The sequence below is a fragment of the Sceloporus undulatus genome, chromosome 2, assembly GCF_019175285.1.
Source record: "Sceloporus undulatus isolate JIND9_A2432 ecotype Alabama chromosome 2, SceUnd_v1.1, whole genome shotgun sequence".
Lineage (NCBI taxonomy): Eukaryota > Metazoa > Chordata > Lepidosauria > Squamata > Phrynosomatidae > Sceloporus > Sceloporus undulatus.
The window spans coordinates 267,431,670-267,453,484 of NC_056523.1; the positions used below are offsets into that span (position 1 = coordinate 267,431,670).

General features: G+C 38.4%; 1 protein-coding gene across 2 annotated transcripts in view; it reads left to right on the forward strand.

Moving 5' to 3' along the window:
* PGGT1B (protein geranylgeranyltransferase type I subunit beta) overlaps positions 1-21,815 on the forward strand; it is a 35,392-nt gene that overhangs the window by 930 nt on the left and 12,647 nt on the right. Inside the window, exons 2-5 of one of the 2 annotated variants that reach the window (XM_042451498.1) lie at positions 4,700-4,818; positions 11,165-11,232; positions 14,378-14,529; positions 18,872-19,040. In XM_042451498.1, coding sequence (XP_042307432.1) covers positions 4,700-4,818; positions 11,165-11,232; positions 14,378-14,529; positions 18,872-19,040 — 508 coding nt within the window. The remainder of the gene's footprint in view (positions 1-4,699; positions 4,819-11,164; positions 11,233-14,377; positions 14,530-18,871; positions 19,041-21,815) is intronic. The other variant, XM_042451499.1, reaches the window with a different exon arrangement.

Consider the following 21,815-nt stretch of genomic DNA (forward strand, 5'->3'; position numbering starts at 1 on the left):
TTTTTCCCAGGCTTCCAGAACTAAAACAAAACAGGAAGCCTTTGATGTCATCAGCTGACAGAGATGCCAGAAAGCTGTAATTGGCACTTCTGTAGCCTCCTTTCCAAGCCCAGGAGATGTGGAGGATGGTTCTGCATACCTAGGACACACCTGCTTAGAGAATCATTTAAGCATCCCCCCCCACTCCCAAATGTATTTATTTATTTAATGTGTATGCCACCTTTCTCCCAGGAAGGGCCCAAGGCATTACACATAGGTAAAACACATTCCTTTACTCATTTCTCACACTTGCCCAGGAATACCTATCCCAAATGCAGGTAGACTCAGGGCAAAAGGAGCAGTCACAGCCCACTCCCACCCTGATCACTCCAGGACTGTGGCTTTGCGCTGTTCCTTTTTCCAGTGGTTTTGGGCCATGTGAAGTGGCCAGAAGCCTCTTTATTTGGCCCTTCTGCTTCAGGCCTCTGTTAAGAAAGTAGATGTGTTACATTCCTATTTTAACAGAAAATTTGGTGTGGGAGGCACACGTAAGAGAGAAAGCATAGGGATAGCTTTCTACATCCCAAAGCAGAAGGGTGGATCAACATGTATCAGCAAACCTTTATTCAGAGCCAGTAGGTACCTGTAAAATGAAACAAGTTGGTCAGGTAAGCCTTGTAAACAAAAGCAATTTGAACCCTCTGAAGACTACTTGAAAGCTTTTGCCAAAATACATCTGGAAATTACTTTTTCTTTCACCAGCTTCCACTTTTGTATGGTTTTCATTTTGGTTACTGAGGCCTGGTACAGACTGGTGCTATGCGCTGGCCTAAGGCCAATTTTAGGGCTTGGGAGAGTGGGGCATCGGCACGCTCCCAAGTCCTACCGAACTGTCTGCACATGCCGATGACATGCCTCCTTTTCCCAGGCACATCATTGCTGCCCTTTCTGCCTGTTTGTGCTTTATAATTTGTGCTTTTAGAACTTGGGAGTTAGCTAGTGAGGCAGGTTTATCTGCTGTCCCCTTTTCACTCTGTTTTGCTGTTCACTCGTGGTCAGCAAGGGATTCTGGTGCGTACCATACTTTCCTTGGTATTTTCTCTTAATTTGGGCTTGCAGTTTGGAGTGTGGGCTTTTTAACCAAGCCTGAGAGAAGAGTTGTTCTCCATTTACCAGCCCAGATGTTTAGTTTCATCTAATGAGGTTTATATCTGCTGAAGTAAGAAGCAGTGACAGGAAAATGTGTTTTCCTAAGGCAAAAATGGAAGAAAGATGGCCTGCCTTTCAAGCAAGAGGTAATGAAGAGTTCATTATAGTTGTCAAAAACTCGTATCATGTAAGGAAAGGTTGTGAACTGGGAGGATCAAGATGAGGGTTTTACATGGCAGAGACCTGTTAGAAATAGATGTGTACAAAGAAGGACTCTGGGCAGCAAGAATAAGGGTGGTGCCTCTTACTAAAGGACTGAAGTAGTTTTATTTATAAAGGGATTTATTTTGAAGATAATCTCCTCTTTTCCTGCTAATCTTTTAAAAAGAAAGCTTTAAAAAAAACCCACTATAGAAGCTATCTAACTGAAGGAGTCAGTCTAAATAATGGGAAAGAAAATGTGTTTGAGTGCATACTTTGCTGAGAATAAGCTTTATGGGTCTAAAGAGTAGTGAATATACCCATATAGTATTGTATGGTGAAGCTCTTTGTTGGGGCATCTATAAAAGGACATAGTACAACATATGATGCCAGTGATTGGAAAATGCTGGCCTATGTAACCTTTAACGGAACAGCTTCCTTATCAGGGTTTGTTCCATGTTGCATGTTCTTGGAATATGTTCTGTAATATATTTATCCACCTTTTAAAGTACCTGTTTTGCATCATGGTTACTAATAACTAAGTATGCAAGCCGTGCAGTTCATGAGGAGTCTTGTCTCAGTGTTGAAATTAAAAACAGGTTATGGGTTGAAATCGGTATAACAAACATTAGTGTGGTTATTTATTATTTGATGGTTACAGCATTGCAAACTTTAGATAGATACAACTAAGCATATGCTTGCAAGCAAGGCTGCAAAGCCCAAATGAGTCATGGATAAGTGTGATAGGCTATACTCTTAAGATCTCATAAAGTGTGAATGTGTCCTGACCCCCAAACATTAATAATTGGTCTCTTTCTACAGGTCTCAGAACAACTCATTTCTCAGAGACAAACAGTGACCTAAATTTCAGTAGTGTTCTACAACTAGTGCACAGGAATTTTATTGTATTGGGAAAACACTGGCTGAACCTGTTGTGGCTTAATTGGAGATAATCTTATTAGATTTAAATGTGATCTGCTTACCTAGTAAAAGACTCTAAGGTAATATGTTTGTTCACTGAAAGATAAACATAATTGTAATACATTTGGTTCAAAACAGTAAAAATAAACATGCTGAGAAATAGAGGAAGACGTTAAATATTTAAAATGCGCTCAAAATCAATATATTGTTCTGTAGTCTCTTAGCATAGCATCTTGCATCTCCAAATAGCTGCTACACACACTGTGCAACCTTTTCAACCAGGTTAAACTCTAAAATGTACAGCTTTTGGATGGAATAGCAGGCAGAATGGAATAAAATAAGCAAATATATCCTGGTGTATTGTTTTGTTTTTTAAAACATAATATGTTTATATGATTGTTGAATTGTTGGATGCTCTTTCTGGAGGTGCTAGGCTCAGACTTCTTTGTTCTATGTTTGCAATTGATGATGACTTCCTTCTGGTCAGAGCCTGCTTCCTCTTAGGCTGGCCAACAGCTGACTTGTGGGTTGCCCCTCCCATTGGGGGGCAGGAGGGTCTTTTGACTCTGTAATTGTTTCCCGGCCTCTAGGAGCACATGGGAAGAACAACTTGACTCTAAGGAGGATCTCACCTTCTCCGCTGGGAAATGAATTGTACTTCTGAAAACTTGGGCTTCCTCTGAAATTGATGGTGTCTTGCCCTAGCACATGGATTTTACTGTTTTGGCTGTATAAGTGTCCATTCTTTATCATTCAGAGTATATAAAGTTGTTATCATTATTCATAATAATATAAATGTTGAATTTGAGAATTTTGTTAGCCCAAGGATGAACAAAATACAGCCTCTGGGATTCAGTGGCCCCCTTCTATGCCCAAGATTTTTAAAACGGGTGTTGCTGTTTGCTGATTGAATTCATTGGGAAAGTGTTAAGTGTACTATATTTAATTGGGAAAGTAATTAAATGCACTAGAGTCAGTATTATAGGCCCCATATAGACAGGAAAAATAAAGCTGCTTTGGGTCAGTTTGGAGGTGTGCTATTTAAATGTTGCATGCCCTAAGAGTCCGGAAGCTGTGCCAAAGCTATGATCCAGTCCTAAGCACTGGAGCACAGCTTTGGTGCAGCTTTCAGACTCTTAGGGTGCTTGCTTCATTTAAACAGCATACCTCCAAAGTGACCCGAAGCAGCTTTATTTTGGCAGTCTGTATGGGGCCATAGACTTTTTAGCTCATAACTGTTGGTACAAAAATATAGTATGGTATGTTTTATAAGAACACAGGGATTTTTTTAAACCTTAACCGTGATTGTATCCTTTTTATTGATCTGCTTGGCAGCTTCATTTTTCTGCAGCTCACACTTTTGAGGCCATATGACCTAAATTTTTCATGTGTAATCTAGTGTATAGGCTTATACTGCAAGAGCACTATGGGCCGTTACAGATGGGCCATATAGTACGCGCGGAGCGCGTACTAGGGTTAAGAAGGGGCGGTGCTTCTGCACCCCCCTAACCCTAGTGCGCGCTCTGCACGCACAAAATGGCAGCGGCTGTTCCACACGGCCGCCGCCATGATGACGTCACGACTGCGCCACCTCTATAAAAGGCAGCGCAGATGTGACGTCGTCGCTCCGCGCCAGGGCGCTTAGTGCGCCCTTAGCGCGGAGCAGGGCCGTTTCAAAGCTCCTTCCTGGTTTGCGCCATCTTGGGCCAGCCTTCACACAGCTGCGCCCGCGGCCAAAGGAGAAGGGGCCAAGCGTCCCCTTTCACCTCCTCCCGCGCCGCGGGGGTGTCCTGGGCTTCAAGCCCAAGGACACCCTTCCAGGCTGTGGGAAGCGGCCTTTTGCGCTTCCCGCGCAGCCTGGAAAGCGGCGGATCGGGGCCTCAGTGGCTGCCGGTCTAGCCGCTGAAGCCCCGATATACCGGGGAAAGGGGCGGTCTGTAACCCGCCATAGTCATCTTTTTACCCATGTGTGATTTCTAATACAAAAATATCTGTTACTTGTGTTAAAAAAGGTAAACTAGCAACTCTTATCTGTCCCATGGTAGTTTCTGAAATAGCTCTCAGTGCTTAGGAAGTTGCCCTTCCTTAATTTTGTTGTTAATGAGCTATTTATTACATAGATTTTTTTTGCGTGTGTTCCTGTTCTGCATTCTCTCGGTGTGGCCTCCTTCACCTAACAGGGAGAGAACTGTTGGTAGTTCTTTACTTTTTGCCTCCAATTGAAATTTGTAAGGTGAGCTTGACAGCCATACCTGCTTCCAGAATTGTTGTGTCAGTAACTTCCCTGCAGCTGGTTGTCATATTGCAGCACTCACACCTGTTCAGTTTGTTCTGGAGGCTAAAAAGTATGCTTTGTGTGGTTTGAAGCATGAAGTCTGAGTTTTCATGCTTTCAAACAGTTTGATCCTCTTGGTGATTAATAAAACTCTGGTGTTTTTTTCCCTTTCAGGTTGACAGTTGCGTTTTTTGCACTTTCTGGTCTGGATATGTTGGATTCCTTAGATCTGGTGAACAAAGAAGATATAACAGAATGGATTTATTCCCTGCAAGTCCTTCCCACAGAAGATAGTGAGTGAGTTTTTAGCTTTTCTTATATTGACGTTCATTAAACTTGTGCTGTTTCTCGTTTTTTAAAAAAAGCACACAAATGCTGGGTGCTTGCAGAAACCAATTAATTTGAATGATTATAAATTCTTCTTATTTCTAAAATGTGTGTATGGTCTAACTCAAGTTGCAGTACAGAGCAGTGAAGCCTTTCAAGAGCATTGTAATTTGCTCACATTGATTGTACATAGTGAGTTAGTGATCTGTATCTACAGTGCAGAATAGGTTGAGCTTTTGAATAGATTGCCCCTCACATTTTCAGAAATTCATGCTCCACAGGTTCGGTTAAATATGTTTTTTTATTATTATTACTACCTTTATATTATGCCTTACCCTCAAAATCTGGGGCTCAGGTCAGTTTACAAATTAAAATAAAGTATAGTTGAAACATACAAAACATTTCCATTAATATAGAATTAAGCTGTCAATAACATTAAAAATAGTTAATTAAAAATAGCTATGATTACAGTAAGACCCCCATATCCATGGTAAACGCTCCTGGACTTTCCACAGTTATGCGAAACCATAGGTGCTTTTTTAAAAAAAATAGATGATGATGATGATGATGATGATGATGATAATGGAAATGCTTTTTTTAAATGAGAAAATAATAATAAAGGCTTGTAGGCCTTACTAGGTGCCAGGGTGGTGCCTCTTCTCTATGGGCTGTTGGCAGCACAGGTGAGCAAGTGGTGCTCCTTCTCAGGGGGCATCAGTGGGTGCTCAGAGGCAGAAGGGATGAGCGGAAGCTGGGGCAAGCTAAGCCATGCCACCTATGTATGCCTCTTTCCCCTTCCCTCACTAGCCCCACCAGACAATCCACACATTCTTGGGATGGGGCTTCAGTGCAGGTAAGTCAATCTGTGGCTACTGGTCTCGCAGATATGGGGGTCCTAATGTACATTAATGCATGTTTGGCAAAGTTTCTTATTATTGTAGAACAATAACAGAAGAACTGAAGTTGTTAGAACTAAGACTGGTAGGATGTTTGGAATAAACCTTTTCCCCTTCTTGCTGAATGCCTCTGACCTACTGTGTGCTCTCTTTAACAAACGTTCTGGAAAAAAGATTGCTGGATTGGAAGCACTTTCCCCTTTCTCTATAGGTTCTCCTATCGAAATATAGTAGTGGATGATGACAGGTTAAGGACACGTGAATATACAATTGGCTGTCCACATTTGCAGCTTTAACGTTTGTGGATTTGATTATTCATGGATTTGATTAATATGTTATCTCAAGAAATGTCTAGGTCCTCCAATGCAACTCTGTGTCCAACATCTAGCAGAAGTTGACCATAGAGTCACACTGGAGGACCTAGAGATTCCTACAGAAAACACTTCTTTAGGCATTTCTATGTTCTCTATTGCAATTCTGTGGCTGTTTTTTTTTTAAAGTGTTTTTTATTTGTGTGTGTTTTTCACTTTCACAGGGGTTCTGTGCCCCTAACCCCAGTTAATGTGAAGGGCTTGCACATACACACTCTTCTCTCTCTCTCTCTCTCTCTCTCTCTCTCTCTCTCTCTCTCTCTGTGTGTGTGTGTGTGTAATCTCAATATTATATATATGTAGAATCTCACTATTATCCTATGTATAGCTACCAAAAATAAACTGAATTATTTAAATATCTAAAGCTACTTTCAGTTCATACTCTGACCTAGAGTTTGGTAAGTATTATGGGAGATGATTATAACACAATTCTGGTTAAGCAGGTTTTGTTAGTGTTATGACTTCCTTTGTAGTTATACAGTACTAATGTGGCTGTGGCAGAAATACACTTTTAAAAGAAACAACAATACAATAATTGGCAGTAATACTTGTACATAAATGGTTTTATGTTTAAACAGTAAAAGTTTAGCAAAAAAAAAGGATGGGATAATTTTTGCATTGACACATTTTGTAAATGGATTGATACTCAATTTTATGGAATGTATTGTGGGAGTTCCACAAAGTTTTGTGTGAGGAAGTCCATTTTCATCTTTCATTTTCATTTTGTTCAGGGTTGATTACATGGAGGAGATGATATTTTACTCTGTGGAGACACTTCCCCCTTCTCCTTGGGCTCTTATTTTGGCTGTCCTTAATGTAATTTCTGCAGGTTATCTGTGTTGTTCTGTTAAAGCAAGCATAAAATTAGTGTAGTGGTACATTACAGACTGACATTTATGTTAAATCGTTTAAAGTGACATAAGATTATATTTTTCTTCTTTTTCAATAATGGTGGATTTAACTCACTAGTACATCTTCTGTCCTTCTGTAGATGCTTTAATCTTTTTCAGTACAACTAGTATCATCATCAATAATGATGGTGATGATAAATATTTTCCTTCCCTCTTACGGATCGAGGCAAGGAACAACAAATGAGCATATGTAGAGAACAAACGCTAGATGGTGCTATACCACAGTTCAGTTTAAACAAGACTACAATTATGGGGATGATTTTCTTTTTTAAGAAAGCAACAAAGTTTTGTAGCACCTTAATCAAATACAAAAATGCATTGTAACATACACTGGTGGCATATGGTGGTTGTATATTTAAAATCTTATACTATAATAAATGTAAACATATTCATGTGATGCTATAACATATTTGGTGTTTAAGGAGCTATGAAGTTTGTTTCAGCTTTTATTTCATATGACAGTAAGTGAATCAACTTTTTTTTGCTTCTGTTTTTTACAGTTTTGTTGGCACCTATGGCTAACTAAAATATTACCTGGTTATGATACCGTCCCCCCCCTCCCCCACACACACACAATTAACTGTCCTATTTTTAAATCACAGTATCTTGTGGCACACATTAGTAGTCCTGATGTGAAATATAGTACCTTTTTAAAAAATTTCCTACTGTTATTTCAAAAACTTTGAAGCCTCATAAATTAGCCTTCAGACAGTTTTCCTGGAACATCATAATACCTCATCAATAGGAAATTATCTAAAATAGCTGCTGTTGTGGTTTTTGAAACTGCTAAAAGAGCTCCTGGTCAATGAATAGTGATCTAGGTGTGGCTGTTTCCCTTGTGCAAGGTGGCCTGTTCTCTGTTGAATTTGTGGAGTGCTTGTCTTAAAAGGTTATAGAAGGTTTAAGATCATTTTGTGCACAGATCCTTAGAAGCAGCAGTGCTAATGATCCTGCTTGAAAAACAATAACACACTTTAATATGGTCTGTATTCTCATGGGCTATCAAATATCTGTAGATAATAACATGTTAGTGAAAGATGCAAGAAAAGGAGTTTGAAGTAAAATATTTTTCCTGTTTAACAATAGCTTTGTTCTAGCAATAAAATGAAAATATATCAGTTAATAGTTGGAAGCAGGTTTATGTTCTTAAATATCATGAATAGTCTGTGCTTATATTTATCATCTCTTCCAAATTGAACTATAAGAATAAAGTCATGAGTTCATGCTAACATTCTTACATAGGTTATCTATGTATGTTATCTATGCATAAAAGTGTAAAGAGGTATGACTGTACTTGGCATTTTATTGCTCTATTAGCATAAATTTTGTACATATTTTTGCAACTAGAGGTAACACTTTATATATCTACCAAATGGGTCGCTATAAAAATGTAAGCGAGAATAAATCTGATACTTTCACTAGGTTAGATGAATGATCTCTGTGTATTGTGACCAAGGACTTGCTACTAGGCTGACTTGGTGACCAGATGTTTACACCTGAACCTTCTGATAGGTTGGAAATGACTTTAAGGTGCACAACTGCAAGTTGAAAAGTAGTTTTCAGCCAGGAATCATGTTTTCCTTCTAAAGCAAATAAACAAATTGTGGCCATTTTTTCTGTTAGCAGATAAACTATGGTACATAGCTAGGACATCCTTTGCTGCCATATGTCTTAGCCCTCTAATGAACAACAGTGAAATTCTGAGTGATAAAAGAAAAAATGGCAATACAGACAGCTTTTCGGTGCTCCTTGGGTGCACAGCGTGACATCCGTGTGGAGGTGGCCTGTGTATGTATGCCACACCCCCATGCTGGCTCCACACCAGTGTATAATGCCCCATATTTGTGCATCTGTTTTGATTAGTGATAAGAATAGCTGGGGTATGTGTTAGTGGGTGTATAACACAGACACACAGTCTATATATGCACTACTTAATGATGTACTGGAAATAATAAGCTGTAACCTGTGCTCTCCTTCTGTTTATGGAGATCTCATTGATTCAGTGGGACCTTCCATAAATGAAAGGAGAAAGGCATCATCCTTGCAAATTCCTTCTTTCTCTTCATGTTCCCTATACCAACTACCATGTTTAAGCACACTCCCTGAAGCAGACTCAGGCCCTAACCAGATGGGTAGGATAGCATGGGGCACACCCATGCTATCTTGAGCCAGGTTAGTCTCCGGACCATCATGGTGACAAGTGGGTATTTACATGACCATCCACCACCAATCCATGCTACTTCTGTGCACCCTGTACCTGCCACCACCATCATACCTGCTGATAAGAATCCTATTGTGACTCACAACAGTGGAAATGGGGTACCTGGTTACTGCCATGTGGCCAGGTGCCCATCTGACATCATATGCAGCAATGGGAGTCTTCTCAGCAACTGTGATGGCAGAGGCAGATACTGGGCATGTGAGGCTGTCTGGTCTGCTGGTTGCCACTCTGGAGTTTCTTAGAAATTCCATGGCAAACAACCAGTGTTTTTAGACTGGGTTAAGGCACTTTTGGGCTGGGATCGTGCTGGATCCATGTCTGATCTGCCTGATCCCAGTCCAGAGCCAGTATCCTGCATCATTTGAACAGGAGGACATGAGGCTGGGGGAAGATAAGTTTTGGCCTGTGCATACAGATGCTCAGAGAATGCACAGGGATGAATTTGCAAAAACTGTCCTTCTTTTCTTTCTGTTCATGGCAGCCTACAACAGAAACAGTATTTATATAAATACTGTACTGCAATAGCACTAATATACACATGTGCACACACAGACTTCTTTTTAAAAAATCTCTCAAATTAGGTTAATCAGCTTGAAACAAGGCCTTTGATTTGTACAACTGAAATATTTTGGATTCCTTCGAGATCCTGTCTATAGTGATTTTATGCATACCACTGTATGAGTATCAGAGGATTTTCTGAAAGGGTAAGGCAAAATATGTTCTGAAAAGGTCAAAGCCCTTAAACTCTTAATAAAATTGTTACATCAAATTTTCCTATCTACAGTGTTATTCATGCCTTTTTATGCCTGTTGATCAAAATACCTATTGCAGTAGTGAGTGTTAGTTAAAAGATGGTTTTAATTTGTTTCTTATGTTTACTGAAGCCATATTAGGGTAGGTCCCTAATTAGCAACTTTTTTTTTCTTGATAACCAATTTGAAGCTGGCTTTGAAATTTGAAGGAAACCTAGAAATTTTGGAGCTATTCACTTTCTGATGCTCTATGACTGAGGTGCAGCTGTGTCATAAAACTTCTAATAGGCTATGTTTTGCCTGTGAAGTTGCAACTGCAATTGGGACACTTTGTTTACATAACATTAAAGAGACAGGTGTGTTAACTTCCTGTTCCTTCAACTAAAGGGAACAACTTATAGTGACTTACGTTTCAAGAATCCAGAACTGTGATGATGTGACAGATTTTAGGTTGCCTCTTGTATAAAATTAAATCCCAGAAACAGGAAATGTCAGTTAATGTTTATGATGTGTAGGATTCATATTAAAGAAACATGCTTTTAGTCCTTTTTGTGGAGCCAGAAAAAAATGCAACTAATACAACCAATAATGTTTAATAAATGAGTTTTTAACACAGATATATTGACATCATCAACTATATAATTAATGTTTTGCGATGGTGATGTTCATTGTTTCAGTTATCTTTTACAGGAAAAAGTATCAGATAGCATAGTCCTATACATTCAGTCACAATTACAGGGGTACCCCGGGTTATGAAATTAATTCGTTCCGCCGCCGCTTTCGTAACCCGAAAATCTTCGTAAGGCGAAAAAGCCATAGGCGCTAATGGGGAAAAGCCGTAATTTCGTGCGAAATAGCGCCGAAAAGCACCAAAAAATTTTTCGTAACCCGAAATAACCTTCGTAACCCGGAACAGTTTTTTTAAATGGATTTTTTTCGTAACCCAGAAATTTTGTAAGGCGGCGCATTCGTATCCCGGGGTACCACTGTAATTTATGGGGACTTATCATTGGGTAAATGTGTATATATTGCTATGTTGAGACAGAGAACTGTCTGGCATCAACAGTAAGCCTAGAAAGCCTTTAAATTTACCTTGATCTGTATAGTACTAAATGCTGCCCAAATGAACATGCAACATTAATTTGATTTTTTCCTCTTAAGGATCAAACATGCATCGCTGTGGATTCCGTGGTTCTTCTTATTTAGGAATGCCATTCAATCCATCCAAGGTTAGTGAAAGCTTATTTTCTTTCTTCCCCCATTGTCAAATATTTAGATGATTATGAAATAAGCCTTTCAGATGGGCATAGTCCCAAAGCATTTTAGAAACTTGACATTGGGAATTGGGGTGGGGGGGATATGCTTTATTTTTCTTCACTAAAAACTGCAGAGTTTTCTACACAGAAAGCTCTTCAGAGTTTTCTTGAGACATTAAAGACAAGTATAAATTTAATGTTTTAATGAAAACTAAGCATTAATACAAAAATATTTATTAAATTTTAAGATTAGCGAGATTAGGAATTGGAAATGGTAGGAACAGCTTGTTGTCACTCAACAAGTAGATTCTCTTGTAATTACAAGTCATAGCTTGATGGCACACTAATAAGCCCTGGGTTTACATATTCCCTTTTCTCCTGTTGTGCTCTATTTAGTCAATTCCTTGTTTGCCTCAAACTATAATTTACTATTACATTTAATTCAGAATATTAGTGGTCACTTCTGGTTTTGAAAAAAGTTTTCCCCCATCCTAATAGACCATGATGGAAACTGTCTCCAATATCCTCTAGAAGGCATAGAGGGTATTTTGAATAATTTAAAAAATAAGTTTTAAAAATGAGAAGCAAAGGTTTCTTGGAGCCTCAAAAATAGCCATGGGAAACTACATTTCCCCACTTCTGTTCTAAGCAATGGTTATGGTGTTATGTGAACTTTCTGGCCCAGGAGTTGCATGCTGACATAAACATGGAGAGTCCTGATCTTGACATTTACTTTTTGTAGTCTGCTAAACAGTACAGTCTGCAAACGCCATTCATCTCAGTGAAGACACAGAATCCACTTAAGGTCTGTTGACTTGAATAACTGTTGCCTCTGTATTTGTATGCTCACTTTGCTCCTTTCACTGGGGTGGAACCAGAGGTGGGTGTTAATGCATAGTTTTAATACAAGGAATGCATTAGCATTATCTTAAAATATATTTGAATATTGCAAACTAAATCAGGATATATTTCACTTGAAATCCTTCACTAATATTATGTCAGTTTAATAAAAGATGCAGGAACGAAACAGACGGGCCTGAAAGTCCAGCTCTGTGCTGGCTTGGGAGCATGGTGTTTAGACACGCCATGCCCCCAAGCCGTACAGAGCCGTGACAGTGATTACATGCCAACTGGCTTCTATCCAGCTTGGGGATGTGGCATTTAGACATGACTTATGCTGGAGCTGGTGAAAAGCCAGCTCCAGCAGCAGAGGAGTGCCTTTTTTCCACCCCAAATAGGAGCAGATTTTTCCTGCTCCTATTTGGGGTGGAAGCTAGCTGGATTGGGGCCACAGCATGTGGGTGCCACAGCCCCCAACCACACTCCTTCAAGGCCATCTGTTTTGGCCCTCAGTTGTTCTGTGGCAGGGTTAATGAGCTCAAAATAACTGAGCCTATACTTAGATGGCTTTGTGACATTTTTGGCAGACATCACAAGTCAGATTCCTACACTGCATGAAACACTTCTTGACATTAACATAGGCCTGAGCCAGCAGGGCTATTCCTATCAACTCTTAGCATTCTCTTTTGTACAGTAGTCAGCAATATGTCTTTGGAAAGCCCACAAACAGAACATAAATGCTGTAGGAGCCTTCCACTCATACCCTGGGCAAATGGTATTCATAGGAATACTACCTCATACTGGATGTAATACAACTATTGGCAGCCTTATTCTCCATGAATTAGACACCTCATCCAAGTTAGTGACTATCACTGCAACTTATGGTGATGAATTTCCCAGTTGGACTGTGCACAGTGTGAAGAAGTACTTCCTCTTTTCTGTGTTTTGACTTCACCATTTGACTTCACTGAATGACCCTAAGTTCTAGTATTAGGAAGTAAAGAGTTTCTGTACACCATGCACAATTTTAAATGCAGCTATCTTAGCTCCCCTTGCTTGCCTTTTTTCAGATCTAAACAATTCTAAATGTTATAACCTTTCCTTGTGCAGGGGTTTCAGCTTCTTGATCATTTTGTTTGTCTTCTTCTACAACTTCTTCAGTTTTGCAAAATCTTCCTAAGTACCTTGACCAGAATTATACAAGTGCAAGTTTAGAGGAATCTGAATTCACATTGCCTGTCTGCTGGAAGCTTGGATCCATAGCCAGACATTCCATTCCTAACATTTCTTCTTACTGTACAGCATCAGTGTGTAGGTCTTGTGTGCAAGGCCAAAAACAGATGGCCTTAAGATAAAAATAGTATTGTGGCAGACAAACCAACACATGATCACACTTTTCTTTACTGCTGTAAAGCAATAGAAGGGTTTTTAACCCCCGCTCCCAAAATTGGGTAGGCTTATGGAAAAAAGGATTCAGTATAAGACACCTGATTTGCACTATATCCATCTTGGTGTGATTAACTCTTTTAAAAAAAATCACTCATAGAACAATGCAGAATAAATTTTAGATGCGTAGTTTGTTATATTGTGTAATCTTGTTTACAGATATATTGAGGGTAATTTTTATACTAATTTAGCAATATCTCATTGCACCTTACATGATATTGGAGTTACTTAACCTAGTATCTTAAATATAAATCCCAGAGAATACTGCAAGGATAGTACCCTGCTCTATCATGTATCAAGGGTCTTTCAGGAGAATTAGCTAATTTAAATATGTGCTTCATTTTTTAAACCTTTTTTCTTTTTAGGTTTGCAGATAAATAGTGAATGGTTTAATAGGCTCAACCAGTGCACTGTCATTTGGTTCATTGTTCTTTGTCAATGTCTATTGATTCATTACTCATTATATCAGTAGATATAATGGTTGAGCTCTGTCACATAAGACTGAAGTGTGGCATATTGGAAACAGAATATTATCTGTTTGTAGAAATCTGTGCAAAATAATTTGGGTATCAGAGACATAGTCTAATCTTAAAATACCTGTATCTGATGGCTTGCATACTTGCTGATATATGTGGACAACATGGAGGTGGGCATTTATGTATAATTTTCAGACTTACCTCTGTTGATATGTTCCTCCTGACCAGTTACTTGAAAGATAGTTCAAGGAAATTTTCTTAGTTTTCTTTGAAAATACATGTTTGGATTTACGGGCATACAGTTATGATTCTGTTTAGCAAACTAAAACTTGATTATTATTTTTTGTGTGTTTCAGGGTCCTGGCGTTTCTCATCCCTATGATAGTGGGCACATAGCAATGACTTACACTGGCCTCTGTTGCTTAGTTATTCTTGGTGATGACTTGAGCCGAGTAAATAAAGAAGCCTGCTTGGCAGGACTCAGAGCACTCCAGCTGGAAGATGGGAGGTACAGTGTATTCGGTGTTGCAAAGTGTTAAATATTTTTAGAGAGGAAAAACTGAATCCGAATATATAATACACTCTGCTGTAAATTAAGAATTGGCCAGGCTGATGCCAGCTTGGAAGTAGAGAAGATTTGAAGCACATAAGCAAAAGGAGGGACTTCTCTCTTACTTGCATGCTTTGTACTCTACTTCTCTCTGGGGAAGGCAAATTTAAATTAAAGTATGCCACTTTTTTCTTCACTTCACATAAGCAGAGGTAAGCATATGCTGCTGCTGCTTTTAGTGATACCAATCACTGATGGCTTGAAAGTCCTGTCCTTACAGAACAGCTTTTAATTCTTTACATCCTGTACCTCCAACCATTGGGTGAAAAAGCCAAAGCTGAGTGGTTGCAGGGTAATGGAAATAGCTTCTAGAGAAGTGGAAGATAAAAATATTGAGGCAAGAAGTCAATAAATTTGTAGGTGTTTTGATACTGAATACAATAGTAGCTAACTCAGTTTTCTGGTCATAACACCTTGTTTATCTCGCATACTTCCTATTGTACCTCCTTTGTTTCTCTGATGTGTGTGTCCAGCTGTTGCTATAGAACCTTTACCCATCTTTTCTGTCTGCCCACAAGCATGGCTCTGATCTATTTTTATGGTCTTTCAAATTAGCTGTTGATTACTCCTACTATCATTTTATCTCTCCATCACATTGACATTTTTATAGGATGGAGACTTTGAGAAAAGTTATCCTTCTGTATCTAGGATATGCAGGCAGCTAGAAAAAAATATTTGAATACACCTATTTTATAGTCTTCCATATTTAATACATCTGTAATATGCAAGTACCCATACTCTCTAGAAAACTAATACTTTACAGTCTGATAATTAAATAGAACATTTTATTTGTAGACGTCAAAATCTTATAAAACAAAACATCAGAAATATGAATGCAGAATTTGTGTGTTTCTTCCCTTCAGTGTTGAACGAGTTTTCTTGGGCATCTCTGCAAAATACTTCCTGTCCTTGTTAGTTTCTGTCTCTCTGTTAAGTGAGTTTAGAAAGATTTAATTTTTAAAGATGTAAAGCCTTTTGAAAACAAGTTATAAGTTTGTAGGGAAAGGGAAGATAGGACAGTGAGAATTTTTCAAAATTCACAACTTTGGATCCCCTTCTTCTGGTGACTGAAAGAAACTGTTGAAGAAAATTGAGTACTGTACATATATATTGATTACCCTTGACAAGCAATTCTTACATACACACACAAAACCCCACCCCTTAAACATATATAATATTATAATCTCAGATGGATAAATTAGAGAAATATGAAGCTAGCTAAATATTGTTTAAGTTAACTAACTAGTCTTCTAGTATGTGGACTTTTAAATAGACCTGCAGCCACTCTTTTGTGATTATGTACTACTTGTAGATTTGCTTGAACTTTTTCATTGTGTGCATTTTTGTCCAGCACTGGGGAAGCAAGGAAGCTCCATTGGCATATTTATAAGGTGCCTGATGAGTGTGTTGGTACTAGGGCTCACGTGGACCAGTAGTCACTTTCTTCAGTAAAAATTTAAGGACTTATTTGTAAAAAAAAAGCCACAACTTTTATGATGCTGTCATTATCTTTAAACAGAGGCTGGATGGCCATCTGTCAGGGGTGCTTTGATTGTGTTACCCTTCATGGCAGGGGGTTGGACTGGATGGCCCAAGTGGTCTCTTCCAACTCTATGATTCTGTGATCTAGTTTGCTATCCATACTTCCCAGCCCATTAATTGGAGTACAGTGGTGCCTCGGGTTACGAAATTAATTCGTTCCGCGGCCGCTTTCGTAACCCGAAAAGCCTTCGTAAGCCGAATTGCCATAGGCGCTAATGGGGAAAAGCCGCGATTCCGTGCGAAAAAGCCGAAAAAAAGCACCAAAAGTTTTTTCGTAACCCGAAAAAACATTCGTAACCCGGAACAATGATTCCCTATGGGATTTTTTCGTATCCCGAAAATTTCGTAACCTGGGTATTTCGTATCCCGAGGTACCACTGTAGAATGAATGCTTTATCTCAGTGGTTGTCAAAATTTTTACTCTTGTGTCCAGCTTTCCATCTACATGAGACCATCAGCTCCCCCCTTCAATGTAGCATATGAATTAAAACATTTTCTTTGTTTAGTGTGCATATTTTCATTCAGACATTCATGTATATTTATATTTTGACATTTTATAAGGAAATAGTTCTCCTCCTCCTGGCAGAAGCTCTGAAGCCCCCCCCCCTGCTTTTCTTTTCCCTTCCAGGACAGAAAAGGTTTCGGAAGAGAAGGAGGAAGGTTCAGGGCCTCCCAAGTCTCAAGGTCCCCTTGAGAAGCTCTTTTCTCACACCTCTGGGGTTCTACCCCACCTTTTGAAAACCACTGCCTTATCTCATTTGAATTTTCTTCTCACTACAGTTGTGTTGAATTATTATCATCTTTATTTTTTCACAGTTTGTAAGAACAATGGAAACAGAATTCAGTTTTCTACCTTCCCCTAATTGCTGTTTGAGTAGGTATTCAGATAGGTGGGGCTGATCATATCATAATGGTTCCAGTCCTGTAACCTACCAGAGCTCCTTGGAAAAATGTTATAACAGAATAAAAGTGTGCAGGCGAGGAATAAATGTAGAAAGTGTGTTCAAATCTTACCTGGAAGGAGAGATTACCTGCCATGATTTTGCCCACTAGAGTAACCACTAGCACATGACTGGTTTTAAAAAAAATAATCAGGGATCATACATGGTCTGATGTCTCAGTAGTTTCTGTGGTGGTTCATACAGCCATGATAAACATTTTATATTATATGGTGCTTTCAGCAGCCATGCCTTATCACAAAGAGCACATCAACCTCAATAGGGAAGGAGTCTGAAATATACCAGGAAAAGGAAGATCAGAAAAAATAGAAGGCATGCCTTCATGAGGTCAACAGAGCAGAACTGGACATGAAAATAGATGGGCACAAAAAACATGCATTGGACACTGGATGATAAAGGGGGAGCAAGCAGGAAAACAATTTCATACGCACTGGTTGGATGACTGAGGTTGGAGTGCAGATTTTGAAGTTCAATAGATATATATTGTTGCTAAGATTTGGCAGTATCTGTATGGTATTTGAGAGAGATTTTGGCGTGTTAAATTGTAACTGTAAAATAAGGTTCCCCTCATTCCTTATGTTGCACACCACAAAAATGTAGATAAACATTTTGATATTTTGTACCCATGGCATTCAGATATTTTACATATTTCTTTTTGTGATGTGGAAGAGCATGCAAACTAGTATCTCTTCTAACTGACATATTCTTGAGTGAGTTCGATCAACATTATCATATTTGCCCTGAAAATGTTGGTTCTAATTAGCATGCCATTAAGCCAAGTGCTAATTAAGGAGAAATGGCTAGATGAGAAATTATGCTGTGAAATGTTGCAGTAGTGTGTCTGTAGCAATGTGATACAGCAGCAGATGGAAGAAGATCCACACAATAAAGTGTTCAATTAAATATTAATAAAAGAAGCTAGGCATTCATTTTTAATTTGTATGAGCTTCTGTTTCATCCCCCCCATAATATGTAGAATATGAAATAGTATTTTATAGTGAATACTGTCACACTGGTCTGACACACACATGTTGACAGTGACTTAGTTATTTTAGTCCTTTGTTTTCTTTTACAAGATAACTGATGTGCAGTTGGTGAACCACATGAATCCCCCCCCCCCCCCAAAAAAAAACACCTTAGGACATGGTGCAAATATTTCTGCAGCTACTTCAAATGAACTATGGAATCCATATTACTTGGGCCCTTTGGTGCTTAACTCTGGGTTCTCATTTTTATTTTAAGAAGTGCATGTAGTTAAGGCAGGCATGGATAAATTCACCTCTTTAGAGGAAGGTGAAAGATAAAAAAAATTCAGGCGGCCATGCTTGGTGTGCTGTTCCCTGACGCTCAGTGATGTTAGGAAGGTGTTTCATTTTCTTTTCAGTTGTCTGTTTCCTCTTCAACTGGTGCAAATGTACAACCTTCTGAATCCTAAGAAAGCACAGGCCCTGTCAATGGGGTGAGAACAGAAGATTCCTATCTGAAGATTGAGCAATCTGGGTAGGCCCAAACTGTTATGAAACTGAAAAGTACTGTGGATATGCTGGCTTTGTTATGGGTTGAGTTGGCAGAGGTCCTACAGTCGTGAGATAGGGTACTACCCTGCGATGAGTAAGTTGTTCATTTCCCCATAGAAATGAATGTTTTGAAGGAAATGTAAAAATTTCTTTATATTTAAAATAAACAGGTCAGGGTTTATTTTTGTAGTGACTGTTAACTGTTACTTAACTTTGTTTCAGTTTTTGTGCAGTCCTTGAAGGAAGTGAAAATGACATGAGATTTATATACTGCGCTGCTTGTATATGCTACATGCTCAATGACTGGTCAGGGATGGATATGAAGAAAGCCATAGACTATATTAGAAGAAGCATGGTGAGTGTCATCTTATGGGACTTTCCCCATTTTCAGGTTAGTTTGGTGGAACTTAATGCTCTAGTAAATAGGCATAAGTTTTATAGTTTTGGATGTTCTTGTGTGTCTGGTATTTATCAACTTATTGACTGACCTTGCTTGTCAATAGACCATTCAAAACAAAATGACTACTCATATTTATGCTGACTTTTACCTATGTTACTATAATTACAGCAGTGCAACATAGCCTTTAATAAGGTGGGAATACATTTTCTCCTTCAGCTTTATTTAATCTGTAAGATAAATTTAAATTCAAACTACTTGTGATTTATGAAAGTTAAAATTTAAAGTTTGGCTTTCAAAACGTGGATCACATAATTGTTCTGTGATTAAATCAGCAGTAGCTTTTAAAATACATTTGCCTTCCTTGATGTAAATTTACAAATAATTACCTGTGTTCTCACTTCTGTCTTCCTTTTTGTCTGATTTAATAGGTGTTAAATTCATAATAGTGGTTTAGAATGTGCAGGTAGAGATAATGCACATGTCAGAATGTCACTTTCTACGTGTGTCATCTTTAAAATTCAGAACTCACAACTGTGCAAAACAATACCATACAGTCAGATCAGAGAAAATAAAAAGTTTCTTCTTTTTAAAGTTTCTCTCTATGAATCACAAGATTCAGTTGACTGTAGATTTGGTTCTTGAAAAAAAACCTCCTTGCTGCATCATCTGTCCTTTACAGTCCAAGAATCTGGCACGGAGTATTTTTAGTCCTGATGTGATATGGGGAAAACACTTCAGTAAGTGGAGTAACATTGATAGTGAGATACTAGAGTTCAAGTATGCCTGATTATAAACTTGGAAAATCAAGTGTGATCCAAAACAGTAGTCTGAAAAAGCAAATCAGTGAACCCTGCCATGTCCTTTCCCAATTAAAATTCTGTCAGAGTGCAGTCAATTACTGCACAGAAATAAAACCTTTAAATTGTATAGCAAGTACAATTTAATAAAACATGCTGTTGAAGCCAAGATTGCTATACTTACATTGACTTCCCCTAGATACTTGTACTTCCATAAAGATTAGTCTTGTGTATAAAGGAAAGTTTTCTATTTAGATGAGATGTTAGGATTGGAACAGCTCAATACCATTTTAGATTTAGTTGAGGAATTTCTGTACTTCACTGTCAGTTTTAAGGGCAGTTTACAGATAGAATGATAAGAGTGTCATTACAAAAAGATAATCAAGCACAGCAGTTAAAAGCAGCATACAATTCTGTTTGATTTAGATGCCTGGGAAATTATGTAGGCTTAGGAATTTCTTTTCTCATTAATATTGTTGTAGTAATTTTATATGTATTAATGAGGAAAAGGAAACACTTTTCACCCCTAGTATTTTTATTATCTCTGCAAAGGACATATAAATATCAGCAACTTCAGCCTCTTCATAGCCACTACTGTAATATTGACTTACAGAAACTGTACATGCTCTGTATGGAGAAGATCTTGAAATACCATAGTTGACATTCTTGTGGGCCTGGTTAATGCAACAGGAGCAGGTCAAGGATTTTGCTCAGTTTTTCCCATGCCACGTATTCCTTTTTTGGAGACTTACATTTTATTATCTGATTTGCTCTGGAGCATTTTGAGTCACCTGATTTAGAAGTAGTATGTGCCACTGAACGGGAGTGGTGGTGGTGATTCAAATTCAAAATTGAAAAGCGTTGCAGGTGAGCTTGTTTAGCTGGGTTTAAATGTGTCTATTTTTCATTCAAATGAAATTAAAATTTCCTGGCCCCCTGTGGTAATGTTATACCAAACAATCTGTACAGTAGTACCCAGGGAGAAAATTCAGTTTAAAAACTGAAATATTGAGGATCTGCTAGAAATGTTGCCAGAAAGAGTAAATATACAGTTGAAATAAGGAGAATGAAAAGTTATACAGTGGGCCCTCAATAGCTGCTGGGGTTTAATTCCAGGAGCCCCCATGGATACCAAAATCCATGGATTCTCAAGTCCCATTATATACTGTGGTGTAGTAAAAATGGAATCCCTTATATAAAATGGTAACATTAAGGTTTGCTTTTTGTAATTTTTGTTGTGAATATTTTCAAATAGTGGTTGTTTAAATCGATAGATGTTAAATCCATGGATACAGAAGGCCAACTGTGTTTGTGTATGTGTGTGAGAGAGAGACAAGGTGAAGTAGCTGTGCATGTATATTGTGCACACTTAGTACAGGGCAGAGAAGTTTGCTATAATGATTGTGCATAAGTACAGCTAGGCCTTTGGCAGCAAATAGAGGACTTCCCAGCCCATGTCTTGCTCTCAACATGAAAGTAGAGGTAAAGAGTCTTTTGTTGGGAGAAGTGGCAGGTAAAAGAGCTCTCATTTAGCCTTCTCCAGCTAAAAAGAACCTTTATAAATGCCACATCCCTACTTTATATGTGTTAAGTACATGTTTGGAATCCTGTTTGCTGAACAAAATCATTCAGTCTTCATGTGTTCCTTTTATTTTCCAGCTTAATAGGCGAATGCTCCTGCTATCATCATTTTCATTCTTCCCCCCTTTGGATTACTGAGTTCTTTTGCACTAATGTCCTTACTATCCAGTAATGAGTTTTTCACTGAGGTCAGTTCAGATTTGTATGGATATATTTATAATAGAGGGACTTACTTGATATTTCTCACAATTTTCAATACCAGACTATTTTGATGGCATTTATATTTCATGGCAGGAGTCCTTATAGTAAAAGCATTGTGTAATTTAAAGCAAAAAACCAAAACACTCTGTAATCAAGGTAGTGTATAATACTTTTGTTGTCCAACATT